Source organism: Emys orbicularis, chromosome 14 (assembly GCF_028017835.1).
Source record: "Emys orbicularis isolate rEmyOrb1 chromosome 14, rEmyOrb1.hap1, whole genome shotgun sequence".
Classification (NCBI taxonomy): Eukaryota; Metazoa; Chordata; order Testudines; family Emydidae; genus Emys; species Emys orbicularis.
In genome coordinates, this window is record NC_088696.1 from 21,008,773 (window position 1) to 21,019,329 (window position 10,557).

Sequence of the window (10,557 nt, forward strand, 5' to 3'; positions counted from 1 at the left end):
AAATGCTAAATTATTGGTTCATCATTCTCAGTGTCAACCCCCCCAACTCAGAGTCCCTCACTGCTTTCACCCTCTTCCACTTCAAATACAAGCTTCTTGTGCTTATCTAATGCCCTTTACAATTAACCTACTTCTGTAATCTTATTACAGTAAGCCCCTAACCCTCCTCTCTGACTCCATCACTTGTATGGATGTATGCTACCGTGGCCCCAACAGTGACAGATCTAGCACACCTTCCTTATTTTCCCCTTTCAGACTCCCCAGTAATTCCATGACAGCTCTCTTGCCTTCATAATCCTCCTCCTTGAAAATATTTTATTAATAAAACATAGCTCATATAATCCCCAACAAAAAGTGGAAGTCAAATCCTAGTGAGGTAAATAGAAAGGAGCATAAACACTCCCAAATTAAGTGTAAAAATGTAATAAGAAAAACCAAAAAGGAGTTTGAAGAACAGCTAGCCAAAAACTCAAAAGGTAATAACAAAATGTGTTTTAAGTACATCAGAAGCAGGAAGCCTGCTAAACAACCAGTGGGGCCCCTGGACACTCGAGATACAAAAGGAGCACTTAAAGACAATAAAGTCATTGTGGAGAAACTAAATGAATACTTTGCTTCAGTCTTCATGGCTGAGGATGTTAGGGAGATTCCCGAACCTGAGCCATCCTTTGTAGGTGACAAATCTGAGGAATTGTCACAGATTGAAGTGTCACTAGAGGAGGTTTTGGAATTAATTGATAAAATTAACAGTAACAAGTCACCGGGCCAGATGGCATTCACCCAGAATTCTGAAAGAACTCAAATGTGAAATTGCGGAACTATTAACTATGGTTTGTAACCAGTCCTTTAAACCAGCTTCCATACCCAATGACTGGAAGATAGCTAATGGAATGCCAATATTAAAAGGGCTCTAGAGGTGATCCTGGAAATTACAGACCAGTAAGTCTAACGTCAGTACCGGGCAAATTAGTTGAAACAATAGTAAAGAATAAAATTGTCAGACACATACAAGAACATAAATTGTTGGGCAAAAGTCAACATGTAAAGGGAAATCATATCTTACTAATTTATTAGAGTTCTTTGAAGGGGTCAACAACTATGTGGACAAGGGGGATCCAGTGGACATAGTCTACTTAGATTTCCAGAAAGCCTTTGACAAGGTCCCTCACCAAAGGCTCCTATGTAAATTAAGTTGTCATGGGATAAGAGGGAAGATCCTTTCATGGACTGAGAACTGGTTAAAAGACAGGGAACAAAGGGTGGGAATAAATGGTAAATTTTCAGAATGGAGAGGGGTAACTAGTGGTGTTCCCCAAGGGTCAGTCCTAGGACCAATCCTATTCAACTTATTCATAAATGATCTGGAGAAAGGGGTAAACAGTGAGGTGGCAAAGTTTGCAGACGATACTAAACTGCTCAAGATAGTTAAGACCAAAGCAGACTGTGAAGAACTTCAAAAAGATCTCACAAAATTAAGTGATTGGGCAACAAAATGGCAAATGAAATTTCATGTGGATAAATGTAAAATAATGCACATTGGAAAAAATAACCCCAACTATACATACAATATGATGGGGGCTAATTTAGCTACAACTAATCAGGAAAGAGATCTTGGAGTCATTGTGGATAGTTCTCTGAAGACGTTCACAGCAGTCAAAAAAGCTAACAGGATGTTAGGAATCATTAAAAAGGGGATAGAGAATAAGACAGAGAATATCTTATTGCCCTTATATAAATCCATGGGTACTCCCACATCTTGAATACTGCATAGAGATGTGGTCTCATCTCAAAAAAGCTATACCTGCATTAGAAAAGGTTCAGAGAAGGGCAACTAAAATGATTAGGGGTTTGGAACAGGTCCCATATGGGAGAGATTAAAGAAGGTAGGACTTTTCAGCTTGGAAAAGAGGAGACTAAGGGGGGATATGATAGAGGTATATAAAATCATGAGTGGTGTGGAGAAAGTGAATAAGGAAAAGTTATTTACTTGTTCCCATAATATAAGAACTAGGGGCCACCAAATGAAATTAATGGGCAGCAGGTTTAAAAGAAATAAAAGGAAGTTCTTCTGCACACAGCGCACAGTCACCCTATAGAACTCCTTGCCTGAGGAGGTTCTGAAGGCCAGGACTATAACAGGGTTTAAAAGAGAACTAGATACATTCATGGAGGTTAAGTCCATTAATGGCTATTAGCCAGGATGGGTAAGGAATGGTGTCCCTAGCCTCTGTTTGTCAGAGGGTGGAGATGGATGGCAGGAGAGAGATCGCTTGATCATTACCTGTTAGATTCACTCCCTCTGGGGCACCTGGCATTGGCCACTATGGGTAGACAGGATACTGGGCTGGATGGACCTTTGGTCTGACCCAGTATAGTCATTCTTCTGTTCTTATGTATTAAACATAGTTCACTTCCCACACACAGTGAATAGTCCTTAAAACCCCACTCTTCCCAGCAGGCACACCCAACCAGCCTCTCTGCTGAGAGTCCTTCCCATACCATTCTCCAGTATCTTCCACCACTCCTAGGCTCCTTCTCAGTTCTCTTCTATCCCGCTGCCGGGACAGCCACCCCAGCCCTTCCAGCTACAGTAGAACACCTCTCTTCCTACTGCCTCTCTACTGGGAGATCATCCTCAGCAAGAGAGTATCCCTCACTCCTTCTGCCTCTCTCATTATTTCCCTGAGTCCAGTACTCCAATGTGGAGTGTCAACAGGTAAGCCCCTCCACTGTTCTCCAGCCCTGAGCTTCAAGTCTCCAGCTTTGAAGGCAGCAAGCAACAATCTCTTGCTGCTCTCCAGCCTTCTCCCAGGAATCAATCCCAGCTTCCTTCCAGGACCTTCCATAGTCCCCCTGGTCTCTGGCAGCTCTCACCAGCCTTTTTCCTGACTGAATCAGTCTGTGCTCTAACACAATCCTCATTCACAAGGTCTCTCCCTCTCTAGGGCCCAAGCTGCCCTGTTTTAAGCCCAACAGAGGTGCAGTGGTCCTGCTTCCTCTTAAAGAGCCAGTGTCACCCTCTGACAGTCTGCTTCTTTCATGCCAACTTATGTGCACAGATCTCAGTCCCCAAACTAGTCCATAAAGCCCTTACCCTATCCTTAAAAGTCACTTTTACTGCAATGCCTATATGACAAACTGCCAGGCAATACCAGCTAGATAAATGGACATCTGCTATTTACTTAGGTTTATTTGTAGTCTATATGTAACACAACTAAGTAATAAAAATTAACCATTTCAGCATTTTTGCATTATTTTACAGATATATTTTCAATGTAATGCTAGTAAAAACAAACAGCTATTAGTTCACTGCCTGAAAATTTAGCTATGAAGACTTTTGCCATTTTTAGTGGCTAAACAAAAGTTTAAAAAACAAGCTCAAGCTGGGGCATTTAAGTGACCACGTACGCAAACAACAGAACAGAAGCATGTTGTACCCCTCATTCTCCTAATACTGCAGTGGTTAAGAGCTGAAATAACATGAGATACTAACCCACAAAATCTCCCAATTGCCACTTTTTCCTTCTTCTTCTTGTCGTCTTTTTGTTGTCTAGCAGAGGTGGTTTCAACTTTTTTTTGTCAATATATGCTGTTTCACAGAGATTTATTGATTTTGATTAAGTTTGATGGTAAGGTCTCAGAGATCCCGGGTGGACTCCCCAGTCACTTACAATTTGAAAATCTGAGCTTTTTGATCTGAAAATGGATGTTTCAACAATTCTGTTTGTGAAATTGTTCAAAAAGTTTTAGTTTTGTTCCAATGCAGAACAAAACCAAAATTTGAAACCTCAAAAGTTGTCATGAAATGGAACTGTTGTTACCTGGCGAGCTCTACTACCTAGGGTCTAGCCCCTAATTATCCTCTCTTCTCCCTTCTATGTACAACATGGAGCACCTTTATGTAGATCTCATATCACTGGGTCTTGCTCTGAAAACTCCACTTGTAAAAGAAAAGTAGCAGAGATGAACAACAGTTTGGGAGCTGTGTGAGCTGTATTCCCACACCATGAGACAAAGATAGCAAGGCAAGATACCACCAGTATAATAGTCAAGGAGCAAATGTGGGATGTTTGAGGTAGGACAGTAATGTTTTCAGGGCTCTACATTTTCCTCTTCAGTTGTTCATACTGATATATGCAGTAACATTAATTTCTGTATTCTCAGAACTATACAGTAAACAGTATTTTCATCTTTTAAGTTGTTGAAATCTTTCACTTAAAGTAAATATGGTACTAAATAAAGGGAATGACTGCTGTCAAACCAGTCCTTTGATAGTTCGTTCTTAATTTGGAAATAAACTTAAATTTTAAAGGGAATAAATCTCTCAACCCTCAGTACACCTTAAGTAATACAAATAAAACTACTGAAAATAAACATTTGTTAAACAATTAAAAACAAAATAATGTTGGCAAATAAATTAACTTAATGAACACATGTTGAGATTCCCAAAGATGAGAGTAGGAAATGCAGTCATACAATGGAAAACTCCTTCAATTACATTTCTAGACACATTAACATAGTGTCATCTAAAAGATATCTTTTGGAAGCAAAATAGAAGAGCTAGCTAAATTCTGAGCATGACAAGAATATTTCAGTACTCAATGAGAAAAGGGAACTGAATTGTTCAAGGGACATGGGTTACAGACTAGTCACTTTTATTACATAAATTGGCAATGGCCAAATATCATTACCATATAATGGCTCTTTGGTGAACAACATGAATTAAGTTGGTAGTTTACATCAAGTTCTCAGTGGGCATGTGTCCACATCACAACTGGCACATTTGTTCAGTTTCAAAGCATTAAATATATATGAAGTCTGAACCCTCCTCTTACCCAAAGTAGCCTCTCCTGATCTTGTTTGAGATACACTGGCATGGCAACATAAAGAAGCTTGTACTGTTGATGCCCATGATGTACCTAACCTGTTCTTTCGCAAATGAAGACTTAAGCCTCCAGGGCTAACCACTTAGCACCTGTCACAAAGGACTAACTGCACTAAAATAAAAATATATAAAATTTGATACATACTGAATTTAAAAGAGATGGCATATTATAGTCTGCTATTGCAATCTGCATTGCTTCCCACTATATTAGAGTCCATCTTTAGTGGATTGATGTGTTTATATTTTGGTTGGATATTAACATGGACAGTAAGATTGTTAAGGTTTTGTATTACAACTCGGTGAAGCTTACTGTCTTCTTTCATTAGCTCTTCAACCTTCTTATCTGTTGACAAAAAAAGTTTCTTTTCTCCTGTATAATCTGGATCTTTCGGATACAGCTCATCTCCTGAAAAATATTAAGTTTTAATTCAATAATTTTATTTTTCAGTGATCTAGCAATTTTTAGGATACAAGGTACTTTATTATCAGTATTTGAAAATGTGTGGGAATGGAGTTCAGAGTACAATCAGATTTAAAAGAAAATTGCTTCCAATCTTTCCCAAATTTCAAGATGGCCATGAAATTCCATAATAGCCACCAGGGATGCAATACTGCAGGTTCCAGATGTTGCAATAAACCTGGAATCTAATGGAACATTCAAGTTCTAAGGCAGCTTTTCCAGATACTAAAATGAATTTATTTTTTTATTACATACAAATAAAGAAATATCCAAGAACCTCATGTACACTAATGAATATGGTCTCAGTGCATCCTTGACATAAGTAATTAGATATTATAGAGGGACAAATGAGGCAGAAATTAAGTGACTTTCCCACTTTACACAAGAAGTTGCAGCAGACTAAGAACAGAAAGCAGATCAGATTACCCAGTTTTGTTTAAAAACTGATCTTGGTGGAAGGATCTTGTCCAGCCTTTTATGGAGAGCAAGTGTAATATGATGAAAATACAGAAAGGAAATTAGGAGGCAGAAGAAAGACCAACTGTAATAAATAAGAAAATTAGAGAGAAGGTGACCAGAAAAAGCCAAAAAGATATAAGAAGCAGAAAATAGCAACATAAAGATACAATTTATGCCCTTTTGAAGAAGAAAAAAAAAAAGCAACAGGAGAGGAAAGAAGGTAAAAACTCAAATGTTTACATAGGCAGGTAGCAGCAAGAAATAAAGATATTAAAAAGATGGACTAGCTAATAATCACTCAGGGTACTGCAATGTTTGTGACTCTTGCTTAGCAAGGAGTGCAGGATCAGATCCATTGCCCAAATAAGGCCAGTAGGATGGGGCTCTAACTCATCCTGCAGACAAAAATGAAAAACAAATAAAATAATCGTATCCTTCAGCATGAAAAGTATGACAAATTAAAATATTAATGACCCCCACAATACCCTGTATGAGAGTTAACACTTATTGACAATCTGATTAAATGTAGAAATTACCATACTGATCAGACCAGTGGTCTGTCTAGTCCAGTATCCTAAGAATGGCCAATATCAACTACTTCAGAGGAAGAAACCCTGCAATAGGCAATTATGGGATAATCTACTCTCAAGGAAACTTTTTTCTGGCTCCCTAGTAGTCAGTTGGCCCCAAAGCTCGAGGGTTTATATCCCTTCCAATGCTCTTTCACAGTAATAAAAGCTCTTTCACTTGGTTAATTTACCTGGTAACAGCTGAATGTAGCCATCTGAAGCAGCCAAAGTAACGGGCATCCAACGTTCACACCCTTCTAAAGCACGGTCAGAACCAAACCTATGCAGGTCACAAAGTGAAGTAAAGTTGCACAGCCTACATAATTCATAGAACTGAGGTGGAGCAAACCATATTTCTTGAGCCTTAAAGAGTTCAATAGCTTCTGGAGGGGTTGACCACTGTAAAAGGAAGACAAACATGAAATAATATTTTCTTCTTGAGCTCTTTTGGTGAAATTCTATCAATTGCTTAAACCTTACTGAAACCCTTAGCAGTGGCAAAGAAGGCCTTGTGTGAACCCTGGGATGGACAACATCTTATCTGAACAGTTTACCCTATTAGCGTTCTGGATTCCAAAAAGAGGTAAAATTTTCAGTGTGTTGCCCGCAGATTTAGATTGAAATGGAACTGTACTGGTGAGTTATACACACACCAAAAAAACCCCACACACATAACACACAGTTTCAAAATGGTAGCATTTTAAAATATTTCTTCTGCAAAAATGTTGATTTTTTTAAATTCATAAGACACTTGAGGATTACACGTAGGTGTGCCAAATTTGGACTTCAATGATGTTTTTAAAAGGGGATATTAACTCTGCTTTCAGGGTATGATAAAGACTTCCATTGAATAATACAAAACTCAAAGCAAATTCAGCTACAGAATTGCTACAAATGCCTTCATTATTAAGTGGAAATTTACCTCGGAGCACTTGCTTCTTAGCCAAGGAGAGTATGCAGTTTTCAGAAATTAGAAAAACCAGATACAGAGTGTTAACTTCATGTCAGTTGTATTGTCTATATGCACGGAATTCTTCCATTATTACCTAAATGTTGGTTTCATGTATCAAGACTATGGTGTATGGGCCTTTACTGAAACACCTTTCCCTCCATGTTCTTGTGAATGACATCCACAATACATTTCTGATATATTGGTAAAAAGTAAACAAATATTTATCATCAAATATTAACTTGTTCAAAACAAGTTCTCTGATGTTTTAAACTTTGGATTGTGTTTCACGGTATGTAGTTTCTATCAGAGACAAATACTCTCCAAGAAACATTGGTAGTGTCAAAAAATTGTAGTGAACTTGTACAAGGGACCACAGTTATTAGACAACCATCTCTGTCTTGAGACCACCCCCGAGTATCCCCAAGCATATAGACTATCAAGGGTCACATCCCACTAATACTGCATAACGTGGGTGTATGATAGGTGATTGTAACAGGAGGATCTACCCATTTAATAGTTCAGGGAGCAGCCAACCCCCCACCCCAGAGAAAATCCCAGAGACAGATTCTAGGAAGAAACTGAAGCAGCTGATTAGCACCTCATGACTGGCCCACACTCTCAGCTGGACAATATAAAGAACTCAGTTCCATAAAAGGGTAGGATTAACTAACCATCCAGTGAACAGAGCAGGAGGTGGCAGGCAGTTCTTGAGCCCCCTGGGGTTGGAAAGGGCCCTACCGAGTAGCTACCAAGAGCTGAAGACCCCAGTCTGAACGCCTATCAGAGTGTTATTTGTGTTAGAAAAGCATGCAAAAAAGTTTCTCTCTTTGTGAAGACAGTAAACAGAGCCCTGAAGAAAGGGACAGAAACCTAACATGGACATGGCTGACTGTCTATCCCCAACAAGGGACTAGGGCCACCAGTATACAGTGATCTAGAAGCGGGTCACCTTTTGATGGTCTTCTGTGGTTGATGTATTTATCCTCTGGAAGTCTAATATCTCCTACTAGTCACATGGCATGTGGGTGTATATGGGTTAATCATCTAAAATTCAATCACCTCCTACCTTGTACAAAATATGTAATATATAATAGGTTTCAGAATGTCAGTAGGTGTATGGACATCTGGCAGATCAACTCCAAATGGTGCTGCACAAGGGTGCAGGTTACAAGATGTACAAGGACGTCTATAGGAAGTACATCTACATAATCACCTACTTGACCAGCACTATGTTGGAGATATGAAGGCGTGGGGGGTAAGGAAATGAGTGTTGCATAGGCATGGCCCCTCCTGGGCCCTGCCTATAGTTTCCATGGGATGTAAGGGAAGTACAGGGGAAAATATAAGGTGTTTGTGTTGATGAAACCTACATGGAAGCCTGTCACCTCCTGCTCGTCCTGCGACGTGTGCAGAGGCCGCTCGTCAAGGCAGCACAGGTAGAAGGCAGTGTCGTAGCGCCGGTCACCCCGGCCAGCCCTGGGCACCGGAGTCAGCCAGTTGCCCCACTCATGCAGCGCCCAAATGTTGGGGACGCAGCGCAGGTAGCGGCAGAGCTGCAGGAAGCAGGCCGGGTCCTGCTGCACCCGTCGCCGCCACTCGGCGAGCTCCGGGCCCGGCGGCAGGTGGTGCTGAGGCAGCAAGCGGGCCGGGCCGGGATCAGAGGCGGGGCCGGGGCCCGACACCAGCAGCAGGATGCCCGCCTCTTCGAAGGTCTCCCGGATGGCGCAGATGCGGAAGGCCACGTCCCCCGGCAGCGGCGAGCCAAGGCCAGCCCGGTCGGTGGCGAAGACCGGAGCTCGGTTACCGCCCGGCGGCGACGGCCGCACAGAGCCCAGCCCGCAGCGGGGTAAAGCGGGCAGCAGCCCCAGCCAGTCAGCGGAGAAGTCGGCTGCCTCCAGCAGGCCGCCCGGGAAGACGTGGGCGCTGGGCAGGAAGCTGCTCCGAGGGCTCCGCTGCAGCAGCAGCATCTCGTAGTCAAAAGGGCGTAGCGGAGACCGCACCGCCCGGGCCGGTGACCCGCTCCCGGCCGCCAGCAGCAGCGTAGCCGCCTCTCGCCAATGCCGCAGTCGCGGGTTCATAACGGCATGAAGGACAGCAAACGTGGTGGCCTAGCCGCTCTCCTCGTGTACCACCCACCCCGGCTCCATCGCCCCCAGCCCCTGGGAGGAGCCACTGCACCTGTGAGGCTTAAGCATGCTGCTTAATGGACAAAAACAAGGAGAAGTACTTGTGGCACCTTAGAGACTAACAAATTTATTTGGGCATAAGCTTTCGTGGGCTACAGCCCACTTCATCAGATGCATGGAGTGGAATATACAGTAGCCATATATATATATACACACAGTACATGAAAAGATGAGAGTTGCCTTACCAAGTGGGTGGTCAGTTTTAATGAGACAGTTCAATTAAAGTGGAAGTGGGCTATTATCAACAGGAGAAAAAATCACTTTTGTAGTGGTAATCAGGGTGGCCCATTTCAAACAGCTGATACAGACTAACAAAGCTACCACTCTGAAACCTGGCTTAATAGACAGTGAGTAGATCAGTAACAATGCCTGTGTTAAAAACAATTAAATTCCAACACACACGAATATAATCCCCAAAGAGAAAACCCATCAGCGTGATGAAGGCATATCAGAAACTGACAATGAGGAACCCCTATAGGGCAAACATTTAGGCAGGCAAGTAGTCTAGTCTCCGTGTGCAGAAGCTTAGGAATGCACAGTGGTACATGAGAGTCAATGTCAGTGAAGCTTGTATGGTTAATTGGTGCAATGAAATGAAAAAAAAAGTCTGCATTTCTTGAGATTTTAAACCACCATGATTACAGTAAGAAAACCAACGATTTAATAGAAAATATATCCCAATAACAAGTGGATGTGAAGACCTTGAGCTCTGGGTGGCCCTATTTCTTCTTAATTATTATTTGCTCCTGACCTCCCTAACTCCAGTAGCTGGAAGTCAGGTTACACAAACTTTCTCCACTATGTCACAGTGAAACATAAACTATCCACAGGAATCACATCTTCCATTGAAATACAGCCATTTCAAGGATGAAACTGCATCTGTTAACAGAAAGTGAAAAATATTTATAGAACTGCAGGGAGGATTTAGAGAGATGGGATGTAATTACACAATTTGAAACGTAGCCATTGTTAATATCCTGTTTCCTACTTTTGCACACACACAAAATAATACTGTGGGATCTTTAATAAACAGAAGTGATCAGGAC

At 41.5% G+C, this 10,557-nt stretch overlaps 1 protein-coding gene across 1 annotated transcript; it reads right to left on the bottom strand.

Moving 5' to 3' along the window:
* Nucleotides 1-3,171: 3,171 nt before the first annotated feature.
* NUDT19 (nudix hydrolase 19) lies at nt 3,172-9,403 on the bottom strand. The gene is made up of 3 exons (XM_065416615.1): nt 8,696-9,403; nt 6,565-6,772; nt 3,172-5,291 (listed from the first exon to the last, which is right to left on the bottom strand). Exons 1-3 carry the CDS (start codon nt 9,401-9,403, stop codon nt 5,053-5,055), a joined length of 1,155 nt encoding a protein of 384 aa, XP_065272687.1. The 3' UTR covers nt 3,172-5,052.
* Nucleotides 9,404-10,557: the final 1,154 nt, after the last annotated feature.